Below are 25478 nucleotides of genomic sequence, written 5' to 3'. Positions count from 1 at the left end.
TTATTAAACAAACTAATTAGTTTATTTTGATTTGAAAAGCGAGATAGGAAATAGTAATGCAATGAATGCTTATTCTTTTCATAATTTATTCAATACGTTGTTACCAGAAATATATATACAGGGTGTCCCAAAACGACCGCATAAACTCTGCACAGCTACATTCCTCGCTGGGAGTACATAAAACCTGCCCAAGAAGCGTTCCTGTACGATCCATAGTTTAAGAGAAAAATATGAAAAACAAAGTATGACGTCACTGTCGGTGAAAGAAAAAAAAAACACTTTATTGAACATATCAACAACAGTATTTGCATATCTTTCAAGACGATGATGTTTAAAACGTTCGCCGCTCATATTCGGCTTTAAATTGTGCATAGTATACTGCTGTTGATATGTTAAATAAAGTGTTTTCTCTTGCACCGGCAGTGACGTCATACTTTGTTTTTCGTATTTTTCTCGTAAACTATGGATCGTATAGGAACGCTTCTTTGGTCAGTATTTATGTACTCCCAACGAGGAATCTAGCTGTGCAGAGTTTATGCGGTCGTTTTGGGACACTCTCTGTATATATTTTTTCTCAAAAAATACCATTTCTGTTTCATTGGCATTTTACTTGAAGTTATTTCCTAAAGGCTAACAAAGGACTAAATAAATAACGAATTTTAGGTTGGATCTAAATATAATCGGAGGTTTCAAAAAACTGATCACTGGTTTTAAAAGTACTAACTCACGGAACCGTAAAATATATGCCAGCATAGTATATACTTATATACCAGCATAGTATATAGCTCTTGCATGTAAACGAAGTTAATTTTTCAGAATCACTTGATTTCCTTAAGCTTTTATCACTTCGAAGCCATGTTACTCATGTTTATCCGGAGTGAAAAAAATCCTCATCAATAATAGTTATTAATCGATTTTTAAAAAAAATCGCTAACTGATCAATGTTCTTTTGTTATATTCTGACTGAGAGTGACTAAATACCTTTCTCTTTCGAGTTACTATCACTTTTTGAAACCTGTCTAGTTATTCTGAAACTGTTTTGAAGATATGATTTCGTCTCTTTTTTGATTTTTTGCTGTAGTCGGTAGGGCATATATCAATAAGCTATAACTGACCTTTTTCGATGCACCTTTTTTAAGAAATTACTTAATGATACCACTTCGAAAATGTTTAGGTATATTTGAGATTATATCAGTTGTACGGTGTGATAATGTCTTAGCGTTAACATGAATACTTTTTGAGTTAAGAAAGAATTTTGATGAAACTTTTTAAAAAGTAAAAGTTACTAGTTTATACTTCTTTTCAAACATTTTCTACCAAAGAAATATATTGACAGCTATCCCAGTGAAAACATGTATAAGTAACAGGGTGCGTAGCCAAATCTTTCAAAAAAAAAATAAGCACCTTTTAAGTATTTTTCAAGCACTCAAAAAATATTTTTAAGCACTACATACATTAACAAAATGCAAAATAATTTTCAAAGACTTTACATGATCATGATAAAATAACTAGTTTCTGACAAAGAACTCTTTTCTTGATTATATTAACCATTATAAAATGATCGAGAGATTTTTCGGTTCGATGTCAGAGGGTGGAAAATGAAGCCTGAAATTGAGAATATCTTGCAAAATGCAGCAGAGTTGCACATGAGAGTGTAATAATCTCCCCGAACCCAGCTCAGTATACTCACATGCGGACTCGCAAGTATTTCATCAAACATGCAAAATGATTGGCGCTTGCATAAGCTGTGAACTGACGATACGACGAAATAGTTGTGAAAACGTTGTGAAAAACGTTGAATGCTCATAATGTGAAAACGTTAAATAGAACAATGTGAAAAGCACGCTTTTGCATAATACGTGGCGAAAATCGACATGATAAAGAAAAAAATTTTCGTTTTCGAAAAGAGAAAATGAAGCACTTTTTAAACACACCCAATGAAAAAGCACCTTTAAGGGCTTTTAAAAATCGAAAATAAGCACCTTCAAGCGCTTTTTAAAAACGCTAAGCACCATGTGTAAATGTTCTGTGGAAAAAAAAAGAGAAAAAAACAGAATAAATTATCTGAGGGAAGGTGCATTGAAAAAAATCAATTTCAACATTAATGGCATATGCCCGACCGACCCCTCGTAAAGTTTTTCATTATTTTCGTTTCTGATATTATTTCACTGTTTCAAAATTATTTCTCTAGTTTTACACAAGAAGTGATGAGCGATTTCCCGCTAAAAGTAAACTCGATTGCATTTGTAGCATCACACCTTCTCAAAAGACTCAATTTTTCTCGTTAAATCAAGAATCTCTTTAAATACAAAATCGTTATTAGTGGTCTTATTGTAATTTGTAGGAATCGAACAAAAATATAACGTTACTAATAGTACTCAGCTTAAATTATTTTGCAAGTGATATTAAACAAGTACGGAATTTGAGAAAATTGTTCATTGGAATTAGAGGAAACAGTACGGAATGGTTTGTGGACACTTTTTTAAATTTTTTTTATCAGTTATTAAAACAGGTGAGTAAAACGTTTTATAAATTTTTAAGTAATCGTAGTTTTATTTTTGTTTCAATCATATATCAAAGAAGCATAAGTAATTTAATATGTTTCTATGTGAAAGTAAAATCATTACACGGAAGAAATGTAAGACTTAAACAGTATTAAAATAAATGAAACAGAAAATTTTGAATGACAGAAATACCTGGCATGCATTCTGTGCCACATAGTCATTTGGCAATGAGGACATTCGATAGCTCGAAACTGACTTTCGAAAGAGGGATTAACTAAATCCATCGTATTACTATTTCTCAATTCGCTTGGGTAATCCGCTGTGTTTCTGAAATATATTAAAAACAAAATACTTAAATTGTTTTTTAAAGGTAAATTAGTTTAGAAAGATAATTCGCAAAATCACTTGATAAAGACAAACTTAAATTAGCGAATGAGTTTAAGTTATTATATTTTAAAATTCGGAATTATATAATAATTAATTAAAAAACCGAAATTATTTTAATAAAATGTGATTGTTATTTGAAATTTACTTTGAATAAAACACTTTACTATTTTTACTAGTTTATATTTTAACATGATACATTTTTTGAATAAATGCTTCTCGTCCCAAGTTTTTATTAGTATCTCGAGTTTTTTTCATTATATCAAATTTTAATGTACCATTGGACTATTCTTGGGTTAAAATTAATTAAAAAACAATTTTCATCTACTTCATTATAAAAAAAAGTGTTTTTTTTTCTTTGTGGGAAACAAGACGGTTTCAGAATTTCGGGACCTAAGATACGCAATATTGGAACTCATTTTTCTTAATGAATATAAAATATTTTGGTTATTTAATCTGCAAGTTAACTGATTAGTGTAGGTAATTTTCCTATATTATTAAATTTGTGAAGATATACATAGTTTCATTTTTTTGAATGAAATTATTTTATCAGTATGGCTTTACAGATTAATAAGTAATTGACTCCTGTGCGGTTTAATGAAAAGTGGACAAGGGTGATAGCATTAAAAATACAGTAGAGATTGCAACGGCATTTTTTTTTTTTATAAATGAGAAGAGCATTGAAGATAACCAGTTCACATGAGAACATTTAAAGTGAATGTAAAATCGAGCCGCGATCGATGCACCTAAACAGGTCCACGTGCAGCAGTACGCTTAACAAGGGGCATGATCTTCTTCGAAACTATTGGTACTGTTAATGAAATGGTTGAGGAAATCGAAGGTTACAACTTGTGACATCTGTGCAGCGCATCGTTTGACATGAGTAAAGGAATAATACGAAACTATCTTGAGTGCTAGATGAAAAATTATACGCAATCCGCAATGCATTCGCGTATCTTTCTTTAGAACCCTGAATGGCTCCAATGCCATCACTATTGTATTTCTAACTGCAACTTCTGCTTTAATAATATAAGCAACCCTAATTAGCCCTTATTGAGACTAACCCTAACTTACAATGAATCCTAATTAAGAACGATGTTTTAAAATACCGCAATTCTAAGGAAATGAAGAAAAAAAAAGATTCCTAAATAATTAGTACTTCACAATGTTTTTATATTTTCTTAATGCTTTATAATTCATTGAATTGTCACTGTTTTAAATAAAAATATTTGCAAAAAAATATTTTCAATTTAGACCAGATGTGCTAGATAGTTGGCTAGCTTGCTGGGAATCACGCAATTAAGTTTGTGCAAAATTGATACAATGCAAGTGTTTAAGAAATTTAAAACATGCCAAGTAACTTACTTTAGTTGCTGAGCGGCTGAGATTATTTTTTCTTGAACTTCACATCCTTTCTTTAACTGTTCCACTAAAAATAGTGTAAAAGACAAAAAGGCAATTAGGTTTGCAATATACTACTATTTATAATTTTATAAGTAACTGTGCTTTTTTTTACCTTTTTACATTTTGATTATGACCTTGATATAATGTAATAAATTGATAATTAGAAATGCATGTTAAATTTTTGTCGCTAGAATATATTCTATTCTAACTCCCTTGCTCGCTAAAGCACAAAAAATTGGCTTCTTCTATAAAGTGGCATTGGACGTAGTTAGATTTAAATATAGCAGAAGATGAGTTTGTAGTATTGGTTTAAAAACTGTTTAAGTTTTACGTAGAGCTTTAAAACTCATTTTTCGTGCATGATTTAAAGTGAAAACTACATTAGTTTTCAAACATTTATTCATATTTTACTGTTTAAACGCTGCGTTTGTCAATGCCTTTCAAATAGAAGTAACAAATTGTCTCGTAATAAGAGTCTTTGTAGATCTTGTTGTAGAAAATATTACGGAATGAAATATTAAGTGAACAATATTTTATGTAGATAATGTTTATGTAAATTAAATTTTAAACTAAGTTACAGTTCTTATTTCAGCAATATTTTACATTCCTAATTACGTATTGCAATATATATTTCCTATCCTCCATTTTACATTTCGTTGTTATTTTATATTTACGTATTCAATTATAAAAATGCAAAATCTTTTTTTAGTTCACCATTAAAATTTATTAAAAAATGCTTACTAATGAAGTCAGCTGGATTGTAATGAGGCTCAATGCATAGACCTATATTTGAAAAGAAGTCAACAATATTTCTCTCTGATCCAAAGTAGGCAACCTAAAGGATAATAGAAATGAAAGTATTTAAATATGCATGCCATGTATTAGTAACGATATACGAAATAATATTTCAATTCTGTTTTTTCACAATTCATGTTTAAGGAACTTTTAGATATGAAAAAAATATTGCTTTCGCCAAACATAGAAACATTAAATTTTTTTATTCGAAAATACTAAATTCATGCTCTATTGTTAAAAATATCATTCACTGCTTTTTGCATAGAAACGTTATAAAAGAATATATCGTTTCCCTTTTCCTTAAAGTAAATAAGAAGAATTCAACAACACATCGCAGACACTTTTTTAATAAAAAATATTTTCTTTAATTCCCTCATAAGGTAATTAAGTACCTGTAGTTATACGTATCAAGTATTTAGCATTAAAATATACAGCTATAGTAGAAAAATTAAAGAAACGTTTACACAGCAAAGAACTAAGAGATACTATAATTTTACAATTTTACCTTCTTTGTTAACACACATGTTTTACTACAGTTCTGAGCGTGACCTTACTACCGCCAAGTTCAGGCTGAAGAACAGTTTTGTAGAGAAGTGTAAGGAGAAAACGTATTTACCTCCTTTCTGAGCGACCTAAGTTGAACGATCACCACATGACCGATTTTTATTTTATTTTCAGAAAACGCTTTTTCAGAACTATAATAGGTACTCTTCTCTTTTAATATACATCCTCCAGATCTTCAGGTGAAGAAAAATTTCTTTTTTAAATTCCTTTTTATAATATTACTTTTCGGTTATCTAGCAAAATAATCAATTATAGCCAAACTTCAATTCAATGAGCCCGAAGGGATACACTAAAATTTTCATGATATTGAAATCTAAAATATATTTCTAAGGTTCAATCAAAATAATACATGTGTTGGAAATTTAAAGGATTTATAGTTATTTACTTTAATGCACTTTTATTTTGTACGACTCATAGGTTAGTTAGTAAAATAATCAAAGTCCTTTCGATATAACACATTTGAAGGGACACGTTAAAAGTTTCAGGAAATTGAAAATCATAATGTCTTTAACATATTGGTTAAACAATGATAGTGTTGAAATTTTAAAAATAATATTGAATGTATTTGCACAAAAACCAATTAATCGAACAATTCATTCGCCTTTGTCGCATTTAAATAAACGCTTTGTGAAAATTCTTCTGATATATCTCCCGACGCTGAAACTTTTTTAATTTTTCTGATGCTTCCAAATTTCCTCATACTGCAATATTTCTGTTCACTCTAAATAATTCCTCTTAAGTATCACTGTAATAGTGTTCCTTATATGTATCATCAAGCCCTTTCCAATCCTATAGCCGAACTTTCTTACCTTTGCTCACACTTGTTGCAAGTCCACTTCTTAAAGATGATTCGAGTAACTTTTTTCTTCTAACTCTTTCTTGTTAAGAATTTAAAATATGGTTTATGACATTATTTAAAAAAAAGCTTGAAAACTTTTAGTTCAGGAAGATAGATCAAATTATTTAGAAATTAGGGTAAGAATTTTTTTTGCGTGATCAAAAATATATCATGAAATCAAGAATTACCTAGAAACGTATTCGGTTCAAAGAATTTTTTCCTATTATCAGCATAGGAAATGCACTGCATTCCGTAATATCGAAATATTCATGTTATTGAAGTTCGTTATATGATGGCTCAACGTTATTGATGAAACTTACAGGGTTAATTTCAATTTTCATCTTAATATATAAATTTTCAAATATAACCTTCAAATTTCTATACAATATTTGAACTTGTTTTTTGAAGCTGAGTTTTCTGATGTAGATTTTAATTTATCTTATAAATTTATTCGAATATTTATTCACATGCAGACCTATTTATATATTTATTTACTTGTGAAAGGCAATAAATATTATATTTCTTTTGAATTGAGTTGATGCCGTCTTTCATTGATGCTTATTTTATAATTATTATTCATATATTATTAAATACTATTATAAATTAGTAATTATTTTATAAATTAGAATTATTTTACAAATTATAATTATTTTTTTTGGTATCACGTGGTATAAATTGAAAAATTAATCAAAATATATTTCAATTCATCAAAAAATAATTCGTAAAACAGTTTTTTTCTTTTTTAAAAAACATCAATATAAAAACACAAAAATTAATTAACAAAGCTATAGTACTTTATTCTTTTTTTTACATGTAGATGCCGAAGCAGACAAGGCATTTGTTGTAACGTGAGACAAATTTTTTTACTTCGATGATTCAATATTCCCTACTGCCACCAAGAATATGAACCTTGATTTCAATTATTGTTTCAAGTCTTCTTCATTTCAAGTTTAAAAAAACTTTCCAAAATCTTGTAACAAATTAATTAATTATTTCGGAAGTATAAATATGCATTTTTAATGAATCTTAAAATTATGTTTCGTGGTTATATGTTTCTTAATGATAGTAAACGCTAAGTTTGCATTAAAAGATTTTAATTAGCTAAATAAAAAAAATCACGTTATACTCCTCTCATAACTTTATACTCTATTGTACCAGAAAAGTTAGAAACAGCAGCGAAACATAATATAAAAACATGCACAGTAAGTTCCCTTAACCCTTCAGAGCAGAATTTTTGCTATACATATTTTCATACTGTTTTCATTATTTTGTATACATTTAGGCAAAAACAAGTTTAAAAAATTATGTTCAGCATTTTAATAATTCATGATTATGAAATACAGCATGAAACACTGGTGTCTTTTTCTACGTTAAAGGTACAATCTTCCAAACACGGCTCATTTCCAAAAAAAAGATTTTTTAAATTTGCACTTGTTTGCAGTTATTTGGATCTAAAAGAAATAATTAATCATCAATGTCTTTAAATTACAAAATCAGTTAGTTATAAATTTTTGAACATTAAATTCAATCTACTTTTCTTGGATTTAATATTTTATTACAAATATAATTCCAATAATCTAACAGATTTTTTACTAACTATTACACTGTAAGAAATACCAAAATGTATTTTTGCTTGCAATAATAGCATCAAAAACATTTATTGAAGAGACCATCTGTGACAAAGGTTTAAAATTGAGAACATGTTGCATTCATACAAATGAAATAAATATGTGTTTAAATCATTCAATGATTATGGAAAGAGAAGAGAAAACTACCCAAGAATTAAGTTAAATAAAAATAGCTGCTTTTTAAATTCAATAAAGAATAATATTTTTTGTTCCATTACCTGTCCTTTACAGAGTAAAAGAATTCTATCGAACATATGGAATATTTGACTTGAGGGCTGGTGAACGGTGACAACAATAGTTTTGCTTTCTTCCGTTGCATATTGTTTAAGCATAAGCATCAAGGAATACGCTGAGCTAGAGTCCAGACCAGTTGTTGGTTCCTAAAAGTATGAGGAGTAGGAGAATTCAAAAAAGGAAGCACTAATTCATGTTCTTTAAACTTTTATCTCAAATATTAATGAACTGAGAAAATTAATAAATGCAAGCCTTAATCACAAGTTCCATGCTCATGTAAAATTATTAGTAGCTTCTTTATGTAGCAATATCAGCAATATCTATTTTTTATTATTTAAATAGGATTTAGGTATGTATTTTAAGAGTTTTATTCTAATAATTGAGGAAAGGGCTTATGAAATCTTAATTGGTACCTAGTACTTGAAGATTATTATTTTAAGTTTCTTAAAAGAATTACAAGCTTTATCTTAAACGAGGAACATCCGAAATCATTTTTCCCAATATACTACTGACTACAAAAGAAGTGTTACAATAGATGATCAATTATATTCAAGAAACTAAAATTATTATTAATCCAAAAGTATTCTCTTTAGGCATCTCAAATCTCTTTATTCTCCTTAGAATCAATTGTTTTCTTTAGAATCAATGACTGTAATTTTTCTTTTTACGTTAACTGAATACATTAAAAATAAAAGACCATATACTCACGTCAATCAGTAGTAGTGAAGGATTAGTAAGTAATTCACAAGCAATGTTTGCTCTTTTCTTTTCTCCACCAGACAGACCTCTTTTCAAAGAATCACCCATGCCTAAAAAAAAATATAAACTAAATTAAAGCGAAAGTGTTTAAATTTTAATCTAATTTTTAGATAGCTATTAGTTTTTCTTATACATTTTTTTCTTTTCTTTTTTTTACTAAAAACTATTCACTATATTTTTTAAGATCCTTCATAATATCATTGTATACACAGTGCGTCTGGAGAAATCCGCATATATTCCGTTAGAAATATAAAATTTTATGCATAATAATTTCTCAAAAGATGCATAAAATAATACCAAACTCAAATTTCCCAATCATAATCCCTGCTCCTGAGGGCAGCTTTAAATCTTAAATACCCTCATTGTTTATTGTAAATTTGGATTCGTCTGAGGAAAAAACAGAAATCATCTTAGATTCAGGAGTAAGAAAGGAGTCAAGTTTGATATCGTTGGATAGGTTTTTCAAAATATCAAATCTATGTTTTTTGTTGATCCGAGATGCGTGTCTCGTATTTCCATTCAGCAATTCGTATTCCTTTTTTGTTTTGTGATTATATCGCTACCCGGAAATCAAAATGCAAAAATGCAACTAAAAAAAGGAAGTTGTCATTTAAGATTTTGATGTTGTTCCCGCATTTACTCTAAAGGATTGAGGTTGTAAGGTTGAGTTTGGTAATGCATTTTTTAAAAAATTATTTCATGCGTGTATTTTTTTAAGTTTTGGAAGAGATGCCTATTTTTAAAGACAGTTGACCGTTTCCATACTTTTTTGATACTCTTCATGTAGCTTTTTGTACTCGTCTAAAAGTTTTAAACGCGTACTGTATATATATTACTAAAAAATATATAATCCGCACAGCGTTATTTTAACATAAGTGTAATAAATCTGCCGTCTTTGCATAAGAAACGCTAAATATGGAAACTAATTTATTTGGAAGTGAATTTTTTTTTCATTTCTAAACATTAGTTTTACAACAAATATAATATTTTACGCTTTGTAATAGATGATATTTTAAGCGTCATTAAATGTTTTCAGATTACATTCCCACACTTTTCATTAAAGGTTTATTTTTTTGATATCGTAAATAAAGTTTCTCACAATTTTGTGAATGTACGAAAATAGAGTTCTGTTTTTGGTTAAAAGAAGAAAAAAAACCTGTCTCTTTTAATGCGTTTTAGTTTTAAAATTATAAATTAAATGCGTCATAGACTACGATTTTCAAAAGAATAATTATATAGTCTTTTGCGAAGTCTCTTAGAGTGAATATAGTCATATATAGTTTAGTCTGAGATATATAACTAGTAATATGACTTTAATATGGTAATGACTGGTAATATAGTCCCTTAAGAGGAGTCATTTTTACAATAAAATTTTTTGTGAAGAGTCCGTTAGAGGACACTTTAAAAGTGAAATATCTAATAAAACATGGCATTAACTATACTTATTCCTGAGATGTTTCAAAAAATTTTATTGTTCGAACAAATTTTTATTCTATAGATAAAGGTGTAAGCCAGTAGTAAGGAGATAAAGGAACTATCGAAAAGAGAACAAAAAATAGGACAATGAGTCTGTTTAACACACTTTCACTTTCTTAATTTTCCTCCAATAAATTATAATCTGTTATTGATGAGACAATTAGATTAGTCATCTTTATTTCTCTTAGTTATTATATTATCACGAATTCATTTTCACTGAAAAAATACGTAATTAAGATTCCGCCGTATGTATTAAAAGACTTTCTAGGCTAAGAAAAAGGAAAGGAAATATAATTAGGTAAACTTTTTCTTCTGTATACTTACGATGCGAAAGTTACATTGAAATATTTAGATCTTCCGCTATTAACTGATATAACAGCAAAATCATTAAATTATAGGATAACCTGGGGGGTAAATTGCTCGTGGATAGAAAAATTTAAAATAGAATATCAGTTAATTAAATGAATTAGAGAATTAATAACAGCTGAGAAGCTATAATATTTATCTAACAGAGCTAAACTATGACATAAATATACATGTCTGACCAATATAAAGCCAAAGAACTGTTTATTTTGTAGTAAAACTTTTTGAATATTTGTAGTTATTTTATTTTAAAAAAGTGTAATATAAATGAGTCGGATGAATAAGTAAATACTATATTTAGGTAATAAGTTCTGTGACGAAAATCACGTTGATAATTATCATTAATCCTATTGTTTTGAAATATTGACCTTCGCGTGACTTCAAATAGTTTACTAGAAACTTCTGGTTGGAAACATAAATCTACATTAAACACATTTGCATTGTGATAGATCTCGCAAAAAATTCGACTGTGATGGATTTTGAGATTTGAGCACTTATTTTTACAGCTCTTAGTAGTTCCAGTGAATCATTTTAATGTTTTAAGGCATCAAGTTTCTTAAAAATTAATTTGACTTTTTTGACAATTTTGACCCCGCCTCTTGTAATATTTTTACTACTCAATAAATATGAGTCAATTAGCCGCCATTGGCTACCAGTTTGGTCCCCTTTCAAAATTGTCTTTCTTATGCAACAAACATTCTTTAATGCCTTAATCTTAATAATATAATTTAAAGCCGAAACGACGGCACAACTGTATTAAAATATTCTAATTCCCCAATCCTAACTCCTCAATTAGTTTTAAAAAAATATATTAAGCAAATCTTTTCACTGTCTACTTCTTGCCAACGCGGAAGTACTTAAATTTCAATTTTAATTATTTTCTAGAAATATTAGTGATATTGAGTTCTTTACGTATTGAATTTTAGTAATAATTTAAAAATCTATCCGATAACCTATGAATCTTTGAATCCCACAAACCACCGTTTGGGACATTTCCATTTCAGTAAAGTAATAATAACTAAGTAGAAGTATTATCCATTAGTCTAAATAAATATATAGCACTATTAAGCATTTATTTAAATTAGTTCTTAAGTATTTATTTAAATAAGTAACCTAACAAAATGAATCCAAACAAATACTGAACGTATAATAATTATTAACTATCTAAGACTACTTAAGTTATTACTTAAGATAACCTAACAAACTGAATATAAATAAACATTTAGCATGTAACTAACTATTCAACACCGCTTAAACTATTACCTAAGACAGCTTTAAAAATGAATAATAACTGCAGTATTGCCATAGATAAATATCCAAGTTCATAGTGCCATATAATATAAATATGTATATAAATTATAAAAATTTGCAAAAGCTAGATGTAGGTATGAAAAATATCAACTTCAATGTTATGTGATCATTTTGATTATAAGTGTTTTAGCAAGCATCGACCTTTCGCGCAGAACAGCAAAATAAAAGTATTTATTTTCATTGATTTTTCTGACCACCTTACACTATTTATCGACATTCACAAAATAAGAGGATTCTAAGAATTCGCTAAAACGAGATGTAAATATAAGAAATATCAACTTCAATATTATGTGATCATTTTGTCTCTAAGTTTCTTCAACATTACGTGATCAAATTTGTTTCTAAGTTTCTTTACACCTAGTTTTAGCAACTATGTTTGTCGCATGATGGTTTTTTAATTAAAAAATAAGGGAAAAGTTATTTTAAGATTTTGAAACATCGTTGCTTTTAAACGAAATAGACTCGATTGGTAATTTCGACCACCCAACAATATTTATCTCCACTCACAGCATATAAAAAGATTATAAGAATTCACAAACACTAGGCGTAAAGATGCAAACTATCAACTTCAGTTTTACGCTTTCTTTCCTAAGTGCTTAACAAGCAACTATCTATCTCCTTCCATAGCTTTTAATTGAAAAGAAAAAACTACAAAGCTACAGAGTTGCAAGTTCAATTTATTCGGAGGAACACTGCCAACGGCGTGAAAACAAGGTGCTATTCGCTTAAAATAAAAATAAAANGGGTTGGGTTTTTTCTAAAATACCCGGGTTTTTTCAAACCCTGTTTTTTGGCACACTTTAGATTAAAAAGTAATCATAACATACTAAGCCGCAATAAATTTTTTTTTTAATCACACAATACACAATAATGATAAATATTTATTGAAAATCAGTACTTACAAAGGCAGAATAAACATTTGCTCTTTTATTGACTTGTTAAACAAAAAATAATAGAAATTATTTAAGATTTACCTCAATTACATCAACAATATATATATATATATATATATGTTTAAGTAAATGATGATATTTTATCAACATTTCAAATTATTTTTTAATAGCATGGAAATGTTACACTTTTTTAAATCAGGCTTTAAACTTATCATTCCTAAATTTAAGTGTTGCTTTATTTCATTCTATTTTATTAATGACGACAACGAGTTTATGATGTAATAGTTTGATGCAGCTCTTAATGTGCAAGTCTTACAATATTTGATACCGCAAACCAAAAGACAAATGGGATTTAGAGTCAAATATCAATTTTGTGGAAGACTTTTGAGTTTAACTAAACAAGCGTTTGCGTTATACGGAGAAGAAAACTTCCGACCATTAACCAGATGGCAACAATGGGACTCTAAGCCTTGACCCATTTTCAACTGGGAATATTTTGAGTAAGCACGAGGATCTGTGAAAGAAGCAGTTTATATAACTATACTAATTGATGTCTCGTTAATTATATTCAATTGTATCACTATAAAAAGAATGGGAAGCAAATTATAAAATTTTTACATAGTAAATTTAGGAACAAAAAGTTTTCGGAACAAAAAATCTTAAGTTTATGAACAAAACTTTAATAAATTAGTAAAAATACAGAAACTCTTTAAAAACGATACTAATACATGTATATATATCATAAAATGAAAATGTCATAATTTGATATGCAGAGAGCGGTCGCTCAGGAGCTAGCGCGCTTGCCTCCTAATCAGATGACCCATGTTCGAATTCCAGGGTTATCTGGTCGATACGAATTCAGCTTCCGACCCGACAACAATGCTGACGTAAAATATCTTCGGTGGCAGATGAATCATGGGTTAGAATTCTCTTGCCATCGAGCTAACCATGGGAAACTTTCACGGTTTTTGACAACAATTAAAAATTTTAAAATCAATTGACTAAAACGTTTTCTTTGTCAGAATTTATTTATTTTTGCAACTAAATATGAGTTCCATGATGTATTGAACCTCAGTGATTTTCGTCTTTTTATTTTGTTTGTTTATCCCATCTTTCTTTTTACTGTAAGTTTAGTTTTACCTTAGTTATTAAATATTTTCTTTTTAATATTTTTTAATAGAAAATTCTTTTCTTTTAAATATTTTCTTTTTTACTTAAAAACTTTTAATTACCAAGTTTATTATTATCTGAACTAAATTAGTTACAAGTTATCTGAACTAAATTTCATTAAGTTTATTATTAGCATTATAAAAATTTAATACTGAAATTTTGAAAAGGCATATCACTTAAATTAAAAAAACTTTTATTAAAATATTTACTGCATATAATAAGAAAAGTCTCTTAAACAAATATTAATCTTCGTTTAAAAGATTAATATTCGATAAAAGATTAATCGATAAAAGATTAATATTAGTGGTACATGGAGAAAAATTTCCGGTAAAATTATCGTATGGTAAGCTAATGACAATTCTTTTTTTTAAAAAAAATCCTTCTGATAATAAAAACCAAAATGTACGATATTTAAACCATTAATTTGGTAATTTTTTCCGTTCATAAGAAAACGGCTTATTGGAAATTCTGGTTTTCAAAATTATAGTTCTTATTATTACGCATTCAGTAAAAATTAAGAAATTGAAATGTAAATTTAACTGAATAAATGATTTTAATGCCATGCTTTACTTTAATGAAATTACCAAGTTTTACCAAATTTCACACATTATAAAACCATATTTTGTTGGCAATTTTGCGGATGTCATTACCCAAGTGCTTCAGTAAAATTTACCGTGCTTTTTGGAGTTTCCATAGAGCCAAAAACACTGTAAAATTTATCATATTCGAGCAGTTTTGAAATTACATTTCTTCTCAGTTTACCACTAAACTTCAGATCTACTTACTTAAAGAAAATGGAAAAAAAATTGAGACTAAATCAAAATGTCATTTTTTTGAAAATCGTATTGTTTTTCAAAAATTAAGGAAGAATGAAAATAAAAGGAAAGAAGAGTAATTTTTTAATGTCTGAAAAATCTGAAAATGTATCGTTTGAAAATTCTTTTTAACACATTAGTCTTATAAGCAAGATGGTATTAGTTTTAAAATTAAATTTTTAAGTAAATTTTTTTGTTACTAGGCATAATGTATATAACAAAATAAAGTTTCCTTATTTGCAGGTATTTTAAAAATTCAATTTAGCCTGATACAAGATCAGACCCTCAAAAGGCTCGTTAGCTTAAAATGTTTTTAGGTTCACGGTTCTTTAGTGTTCGAAAGAAATTTTCTTCCATATTATTATTATCATTGTTACTTTGATATTCGGAATCTATTTTTTCTATAGCCTCCAAATCTCAAATGATAACAGTGACTTTTAATTTTTGTTTGACACATATTTTCATTAAATAATTTCATAACTTCAAAATTTAATTTCAATAAATCCTTAGGATCTCGTGCCTTGGATCTCCTAAAGTGGACCGAAACTCACTTTTACTGATCATAATTAAGGGGAGATTTCCGCATCATGATCTGTGGCAGAATAATTGCAAAGTCTGGACAATTTCCGGCCAGTGGCCAGCGAGAAACTAAAAAAAAAACATCACAGAAAGGGACCAACTCGAAAAGTAAAACTCGTAGCCACCCCCGGGCAAATATCTACAGGTTTTTTAAAAAAAAATTTGCAGGTTTAAAATCTATTTGGCACCTTGGCGATTATAGTTGGCGCGACAGATCAGGATAGGAAAATATACCCATAATTAATCTCAGACATCTTTTCGCGAATCTCTGATGCGATATGGAAAATCTTTAAAGCATGTCTGTTTCTTATTTTAAATAAAAGTTGTGTCAAATTTATTAGACAACTCCTGCAAAACTATAATCAACCTTACCCCTCAAAAACTATTTTAAAGACACACAATTGATAAAATGTCGAAGTTGAAGTGTAGTTTGAGGCAATTTTTTGCATGTGTTAAATTTTTGAGTCTTATCCCTTAAAAGTCTTTTCTTATCAATATATGACAACAATGATACATAAATATACGCCTTAAAACTATTTTACAATATATTGTTTATTTAATAATTACCCTTTATCACTTTTTACATTAATTAGAAAATAAATGAAATAAAGAAATTCCTTAAAAGTTTTAGGAAGGAAATAATCGTCTTCGCATGAATGTGTAATTTACGAGCACATTGAACTNCCAACTCGAAAAGTATAACTCGTAGCCACCCCCGGGCAAATATCTTCAGGTTTTTTTTAAAAAAATTTGCAGGTTTAAAATCTATTTGGCACCTTGGAGATTATAATTGGCGCGACAGATCAGGATAGGGAAATATACCCATAATTAATCTCAGACATCTTTTCGCGAGTCTCTGATGCGATATGGAAAATCTGTAAAGCATGTCTGCTTCTTATTTTAAATAAAAGTTGTGTCAAATTTATTAGACAACTCTTGCAAAATTATAATCGACCTTACCCCTCAAAAACTATTTTAAAGACACATAATTGATAAAATGTCGAAGTTGAAATGTAGTTTGAGGCAATTTTTTGCATGTGATTAATTTTTTAGTCTTATCCCTTAAAAGTCTTTTCTTATCAATATATGACAACAATGATAGATAAATATACGCCTTAAAACTATTTTACAATATATTGTTAATTTAATAATTACCCTTTATCACTTTTTACATTAATTTAAAAATAAATGAAATAAAGAAATTCCTTAAAAGTTTTAGGAAGGAAATAATCGTCTTCGCATGAATGTGTAATTTACGAGCACATTGAACTTTGAATTTTCAGTATAAACTTTAAAACATTTCAAATAGACGTATTTAAATTTGTCTTACGTGTATCCATACAATGCCTCAAATCAAGAACATCCGCCAAATGATCCACGTACTCCATCTTTTCTTTTACAGTCATAGACGATGGTAATCGCAGTAATGCACAGAACTGAAAATAGTGTATCGTATATAAAATGCAAGTAAATTGAAGAAAATAAAAGTCATTTCAATGTAGAGCTCACAAAAGCGTCACTTTCCTATAATACAATGGTTACATTCTAGACTTTTTTAAAAGTTAATGATTTTTTTTAAGATTTCTTAGAAAACCATAATGAAACGAACATTTTAAAACATTAAGAAAAAAACATTTAAGCTATCTCAAAACTACTAATATTGAAAATTATTTATTAAAATGTGATATAATATAATAGTTTAATGTCTTTCTAAGCACTGTAAAATTGACTAAAAAATAGGCTTTTAAATAAAATTTCATTTGATAAAATAAACATCAATTCCAAGAAAAAAGTAGTTTCAGAATATCAATGTAAAAGTTATCATTATGGGTAAAAGTTATCATTATGGGCAAAAAATAATCAGAATGAAATTTACATTTTTACATTCATTAAAATAATATAAATTGTTGTCGTAATGGCTAGGAGAAACACTGAAATGGTGCTTTCAAATTTAATGACTATGTGACATTTTAAATGCAAACATAATTTTTTTTGTCTTATCAATTATTAAATAAAATATAGAAGCTGTGCAAATATTCAACATTTATTTAATAATTATCTAAATGCCGAATGCAATTATTTTATATTAATATTTATTTATTCTATTATTTCATTCAATTTTAATGAATTTCAATAAAAATAAGTATGTTTTTGTGACAGTTATTTTTGGACACTCAGTCAGGTGTATTAATTGTTGTATAATACATTATTGATATAAATTTTTTACACTAACTGCAACTAACCAGTATATGTCTTAAAATTTGTATTAAATAAAATAAGTGTTTTAATACAACTTTTTTTAATTTCGTTTTTATTAGGTTAAATGCTATCACCTCATAACCAAAACAATCTTAACTATTATTACACCACATCATTCGTGCTTTTTAGCTAATATTTTCCATCATGACAATAAAAAAACTAAAGTGTTTGATGTTTAAAAAAATACTCAAAGCTTTCTTTAAAGCAATAAACGTCCAATCAATAAGATAAGTTCAATGTTCGATAAGGCTTATATTATCAATAACTCAACTATCTTTAAAAAAAAACTTAATGGAATCGCAAAGACTTTAAAATATGTAAAACAAAAATATAAAAATAAAAAGGATTTCGAAGAAAACAAGTATAAGAGGTTATAGCCAAATCACGAATTTATGCAAACCAGCATTTCCGGTGACACCTGTCCTTATTTTGTTTAATCACGTCAAGTATTTTTAAAAATAAGCATTTTTATTCATGCGACCTGATTTATTTTGTTAAAGCGGTTTAAAAAATAATTTTAAAGTAATTTAAATTCATTTTTACAATTCTTTTATTGAATTAGACTAACAAGCGTTTTTAAATGCCTGATAAAGTTTTTTCATCATCTCCTTATAATTAGCTCAATTCACAATAATTTCCCGATATATAAAAAAATTGCAAACGATTCCACTAACACCACTGTTTTTGTCTTGGACCACTTTTTATTACGATATGAATAAAAAAATAACCTTCTATGATGTGTTTGAGAATTATTAAGTATTAAACTTGTTGTAAAAAATATCACGCAGATACAGAAATGGAACTATAAAGATCAGCATTTGGCGTGCTGAAGGGGTCGCTTTAATCACGGAGAAGAAAATTCTGGAAAAATTACCGTATTATATGGTAATATTTCTGGTACTAACCAGGTATTAAAAACCAAAATATATGGTATTTAAACCCCTCATATAGTAATTTTTTCGTACATATGGTAATGGTTTACTTAATATTATAAGTTTCAAAATTGTAGTTTGTACCACCACACATTCAGTAAAAAATACAGAACGGAAAAGTGAATTTAACCGAAGAAATGTCTTTTATACCATACGCTAATTCAATACTCTCAAAATTATAAATTTTTTCCAAATTTACCAAACTTTTTCACACATTATAAAGCCATATTTTAGTGCTAATTTTTCCAAAATCATTACCAAAGCACTTAGATTATAATTACCATACTTTTTGGTATTCCCATGGAGCCAGAAACACTGTAAATTTCACCATATTCTGGTAATTTTGACCAAATTCTTTTCTTCATTCAGTGACTTACAACCATAATATTAGTGTATACAACCATAATATAGTGAAGTTATGGTAATTAAGTGCTTTTTTTCGTTAACATTTGTAAGTACATTTTCAACTAATTATTAATTGTTGTAGGAAAAATTACATATATCTCTTTCAAAATCTTTATTCTATCAACCAGCTCGTGCTTGAGTTAATGTTGAAAATAACAGCAACAAACAGACAAAGATAGATAAGATATTGTCAGATATGAATTTTCAACATTCATATTGAAATTTTTAAATATGTAAAAAACTAAATTCAAGAAAGATAAAAATCATTTCCAATTTTAAATGTTATAATGATATAAAATTATTGTTATTTTTTGTCAACTAGTTGTGTTTTCTATGAAGAAAAAAAATTCTGAAGGAGAAACAATCATTGGCGATTGTAAGAAGAGTGAGAAAGTGAGAGTAGTTTTATGAATTGTTTTTATCTCCAGGAGTTTTAGGAATCTTTTCATGTTTCCTAATTACAACAAATTCAGGGAACATAAGTGTTCAAATTCAGGGAACATTCAGGAAACTTTTTATATAAAAAAATTGAATGCTTAAATTTTTAATATGCATGTTAATTAAAAGTTATTCGATTACTAATTTTGATCGAATTTTGACATTCAGATTAGTGTTTTTAACTGCTATATATATCTTTGAGTGACTTAAATCAAAATTATAATAAATTTTCATTATTTATTATTAGTATTTTTGAATGTTAAATATTCAAAATGTCTAAGTAAATCAAAAATGTGTAAGAAAATATGTAAATAATCACAGTATCAATATTTGGTTTCTTTACAGAATTATCAGAAGTTTAATGTAGATTTTTTTATAAGCTAATGTAAAAACTGAAAAGTTTTCGAGCGATTAAAACTGTTCAAGCTTAGTTATCTTCCAATTTTATAACATAGAAAAACTCAGTACTCATATTCCTTACATTACTACCCTGTAAAAAATTAATACTCAAACTTCACGAAACTTTCTTTACGAAATTTTTGAGCTTAACGTGTCTAACTTTTCCATTGATCACTTTATCTTTGGCTACATATAGCTTGGATCAATGTCACCTTACAACTCACGAAGGACAAATTTATCAGAGAGATAACTATATTAGACTATATACACCAATCATTACTCCTCATGCACCGGGATTCGAACCCGGAATCTTCCTAGTGCAAGACCAACTCCTTGACCACCATACAAACGCTCGAATTACTTTGAAACTGTCATCTTAGTTTTCATTCTAGTTAAGTATAGTTGAGTGTCTCCCACAATGCACTACGATGAGGTTCCGATTTGAGGAAACATTTTCGTCATACATTCGAGAGTTCACATTTCGTCACAAATCGCGTGATTTCGTGACGAAATGATTTTCATAATTAACGAAATATGAAATTTTTTATCATTTGATGACTGTTGATTAGTCAAAAGTTAGAGTTTAATTTCTGCGGGTATAAATCTTCCGTAAACACTAGCTTTAATAAATATTTTTGGAATTCTTGTCAGCAAAATTCTAAAAGTTTATGCGTTAGGAGTCGAGAGGTAATGCTTTAACGATTATGATATAAAAACGATATCGAAATCTAACAAACAAATAAAACAGGCTAAAAACGACAAAACCTGTTTGATTGCTAGAAGTAACCAAGAGGAGATAAAAGGTAATAATTGGAAATGTCCCCAAATTTCATCAGGCAATCAAGGATGTTTTGAACTTTTTTATTTCGTTTTCCTCACTAAAATTTCTTTCTGATAGCTCGTTTGTTTTATTTTCACAGTTATAATAATTTAAAACCCCAAATGTGTATACTTTTTTACTTTAGTTTTGACTAATATATATTGTGGGTGGTAATTTGGGAAAATCTGTGTTTAGTTTTGTACGAACTACAATATATATTTTTTAAATAGTATGGAACCCAAAACGTGCTCTGATTAGCCATATTTCATTAAGAAAATAATAGTTTACAATAAAAAGAGCAACATATTTTGAGAAAACGATTCTTTATAAAATCGTTTGATTCCCCGTAGAAGTCTCTTCTTAATTTCCTGGTAATAAAACTAAACTTCTCAACTGAGCTACATTTTAAAATAATCTAAAAAATAGAAAATAATATTAAAATTGAGGAATTAAGAACTAGGTCAAACATTTGTCGAAGAATTTAAACAAAATTTTATTTCCTTTAAATCAATTTTAAAGTATTACAAGGACAAAATTCTTAAAACAGCTGACGCGTTTTAAACAAAAGGACCGAAAATTTATTTAGGAAAAATGAAACTGAATTAAATTTTTTTGTCATTTCAAATAAACAACTACAATAAAAAAAAGGCTTAGAGTGGATAGTTACGTTAATTGTTATGTTTTATTGCTTTAAAAATGAGCCATATGCAATTCTATTAATTGTTTAACCCTTTCTGAAAAATGCGTTTCCTCTTTCGAGTTTGCAAACTAAAGATTGACCCAATTTTCTGCTGGGCCATTATAACAGCACCGGAAATTAAGAATGATAGAGCATTCATTGTTTGTCAAGTGACTTGTGGCGGAATATATTGAGATTTATTAACTACTATAAGAGATATTGAAAAATTAATGAGCTATTGTTTTGATAGCAATGTTTTCAATGAAACTTATGACTCCTAAAGATGCGTTTTGATTTAAATAACTCATTGTCTATCGGAAACGTTTGGAGGAAAACAAATATGAAATATTTGAGATTTATAGAAGAAGAGCATAATGACATTTCTGTTTTAGAAAAAAATGATTTCCGTAATTTAATAATAAATGTGAGTAAATAATAAAACTTTAGAGAATTGAATGATTTAAAAAAGTATTGAAATTTTTTTTAATGTGATTTATGTTTAAAATATAATTTTCTTAAGTTATGTATGGTAGATTTTAGGCGGCTATCATCTGTCTAAAAAAAGTTGGTTTCCAAATTTAACAAATAATAGTTTTCATTTTTATTTATAAATTTTAAACAACTGCTTCAACAACTTAGTTTTTAGTCTTTATACTTCACGCTAGTCCACTTGAAGAGAATTTATTTTTTAATTTCACATTCAATATTTAAGTTTGAATATTCAGTAAAATTAGACGGATTAATATAGTTAAAAAATTAAATTGTTACACAAGATCTGTGAATACTCTTATATGTCATATTTGGTAATTCCAGAAAGTAAGAAGTCTAAAATTTGAGTTTCTATGCCTAAGAAAATATAGAGTGTTAAAAATATTATTCGAAATATTAAGTAACAGAAAGAAGAAATCTGCAGGTGGAAAAAAATATAGTCAAAACTCCCAGAATATCGTAAAATTTAATTAACATCGTAAATACCAAACCATGTCTCTATGGGGACACCAAAAAGCTCGTAATTTTAACCAAAGCATTTGTTAATGTTTTCGGCAAAATTAAGAATAAAATATGGTACAATTTTTTATATAATTTATGACATGTAACTCAACTTCGCAAATGTGGTAAAAATTGGTCGTTTATTTTCAAAAAAAACGTTAATTCGGTTAAATTTATTTTTCAATCTTATATTTTTTGCTAAATGTGTGGTAATAAGATAAAATTTTGAAAACCATAATTTTAGGTAAACCGTTGCCATATAAACGTAAAAATTCCCAAATGAAAGGGAATTTTTCTGATATGAATGTTCTGTATATGAATGATTTATTTCGGTTTTATTACCAGAATTATGTTTTTTTTACTAGAAATGTCATTACAATTCAGTACGACAATTTTACCAGAATTTTTTTATCTCTGCGCAATGCAGAATAATTAAAAAAAATTTCCGTTCACTTTGAAAACAAGGAACAGCTTTAAAATATTAAACTGTTATTTTTTATTCAATAACTACCGCAAACAAATCATGATGTTACTTAATTTAAAAACTTTATTCATTTCTAAAGCGGTTTTAATCAAGTAATATATTATCGCTTCAGTTTCTTGGGATTATTTATTTAAATCATGATATTAATTTAACTTACCTTTAGCGTTTGCCGAAGTGTGAGATTGGACATAAAAATGTCCTGTTGTAAGACATAGCAGATTCTTCTACGTAGTTCTTTGTTTAATACTTCTCCATTCAGTGTAATAACGCCACTGTCCACTTTAGCACGACCGCTCAATGCGTTAAGAAGTGTTGTTTTGCCAGAACCTATATACATAATTTAAATTAGCACTTTTAAACAATTTTAGTTGGTATAGGCGGCGTTCAAATAATAGGCAAATTTTTTATATTATATAAAATTTCAAATGAAATATCAATAAAGAAAAGTTACCGGAACATATTATGGAACAAAAGATGTAATACACCGTAATTTTTACAATAATAATCGCTATAGTAAAATCAATGAATCTTACTAATTAAATAAATATTACTGTAAATATTACGGTATAAAATTTTACTTTAAAATTGATTTTATGGATGATTTTCCCTTACCGTAATTTGATCAGGAATATTTTAAGTGTAGTGTAATATAAAATTTGACAAATCAATAACGAGAAAAATAAGTTCTCCCCGAGAATTACTACACAGTGACGGTGAGCCGTACTGGGGAAAAAGTCCTTCCTACCTGAGCGTAAAATTATTTATTTCTCCAAGACAGCTTTTATGGACAGAAAACATTCCGCTCCCGAAGTTATCCTTTTAAATTCGTTTATTACAAATTCTCAAAACAGGATAAACTGAAGGGGACCAATTAAATAAATCGACGGCTACTTTAAACATTGAAATTGTTTATCCACTTCAAATATGATAAAAGAAGTTTTATGCTTGTCATTATTATCTTAGAAACATTAAAAAAAAATTTTTTAAACTTTCTGTTGTTTAAACAGTGAATAGAATATGATTAAGAAAAACAGAAAATATATTTACTTACCACTAGGTCCCATGACAGCAAGCAATTCTCCTGGTCTTGCAAGGCCAGAGACATCGTGTAAAATATTCTTCTGTTTACAAGACATTTTGACACCCTTAAAGACCAGCTCCAAGGGTAGTAATCCATCTTCAGGCACACCCTGGCTCAGGGAGCTTCCACCTAACCTGAATCAAGGAAAAAAACGATTTGTAAAGAAAGCCATAAATAATTTATTCACGAAACAAATATTATAAATTGATAACACCTTATGAAGTTAATAAGACTGAATAAACCACAACTTTTATTTACATAAACTAGACAAGTATTTTGAAATTCAGGAAAACGAATAGTTTTCTCCAGCTACTATAAAAATGTTACATAAGTGTCGTAAATACATAGTGTCCAGAAATTTTCAATAAAATCTTATCAATTATTAACCTCCATAATAAATTAATAAGATTAATTAAATCACTATTTTTATTTATAAAATCTAGGCAAGAAATTTGAAATTCAGAAACTCTCTTAATTCTTTCCGTCTACTCCAGAAATGTTTCAGAAATTTATAAATGCGTAGAGTAATGAAATGATCAGTAATGATGCTCAAATGAATGTATTAAATGAATTAAAAAAATGTTAAATGTAAATAAGAAATGGATAAAAAATAATATGTTTGAGCTATAGAGAATATATCAAACAGATCAATAATAATTAACAATAACTATAAACAGATAAAATAAACAATAATACATCTAATAAACTTTAGGGAAAGTATTGTTGGTATTCATTTTCATTTCTGATTTAAAATAAAAACTGAAAAATTTTTTTGTTTTATGAGAAAGTAATTATTTTTAAATGCTTTATAAATTATGCTTTATGAATTCTTTTAAAATGCTTTATTAATTAGTTTTGTACTGTAAAATTTCTCCAACACGATCGAACTTGAATACATGCAATAAAGTTATAGCGATGCTAAAACCAAAGCAATGAAATGGTTTTTAAAATGCACATTTTAAATATCTTAAAGTAGGCTTTGATGCCCATAACTAATAATTAAAAATTGAACGAAAGTTAGCAAAAAGGGTTAAGGAAGGAAATTACATAATATTTTAGTTAGTATTTAAAATAAATTTCTTGGGAATATTGTGTCAAATGAGCCAACTATAATATAAATTAAAACCAACGTGTATGATAGTATTTTTTCCCTTTAAAATCTTGATCAAAAAAACTTTTTTTGAACTATCCAAATGTTTAAAGACAGTTTTGTTTATGAATCTTTGTTCAATGATGAAAAGTTTGATGGAATAACAATAATAATATCATATATA

At 27.7% G+C, this 25478-nt stretch overlaps 1 protein-coding gene across 1 annotated transcript in view; it reads right to left on the bottom strand.

The window, feature by feature from the left end:
* LOC107436291 (uncharacterized) overlaps positions 1-25478 on the bottom strand; it is a 62085-nt gene that overhangs the window by 13221 nt on the left and 23386 nt on the right. The window contains exons 3-10 of the mRNA XM_043047578.2: positions 24175-24338; positions 23281-23450; positions 17048-17153; positions 9060-9160; positions 8336-8497; positions 5034-5127; positions 4254-4317; positions 2697-2831 (exon numbers count right to left, since the gene is read on the bottom strand). Coding sequence (XP_042903512.1) covers positions 2697-2831; positions 4254-4317; positions 5034-5127; positions 8336-8497; positions 9060-9160; positions 17048-17153; positions 23281-23450; positions 24175-24338 — 996 coding nt within the window. The remainder of the gene's footprint in view (positions 1-2696; positions 2832-4253; positions 4318-5033; positions 5128-8335; positions 8498-9059; positions 9161-17047; positions 17154-23280; positions 23451-24174; positions 24339-25478) is intronic.

This window comes from Parasteatoda tepidariorum, chromosome 1, assembly GCF_043381705.1.
Source record: "Parasteatoda tepidariorum isolate YZ-2023 chromosome 1, CAS_Ptep_4.0, whole genome shotgun sequence".
NCBI classification, from domain to species: domain Eukaryota; kingdom Metazoa; phylum Arthropoda; class Arachnida; order Araneae; family Theridiidae; genus Parasteatoda; species Parasteatoda tepidariorum.
Note: the sequence above shows the minus strand (reverse complement) of the source record. Positions and strands in the feature narration are given on the sequence as shown.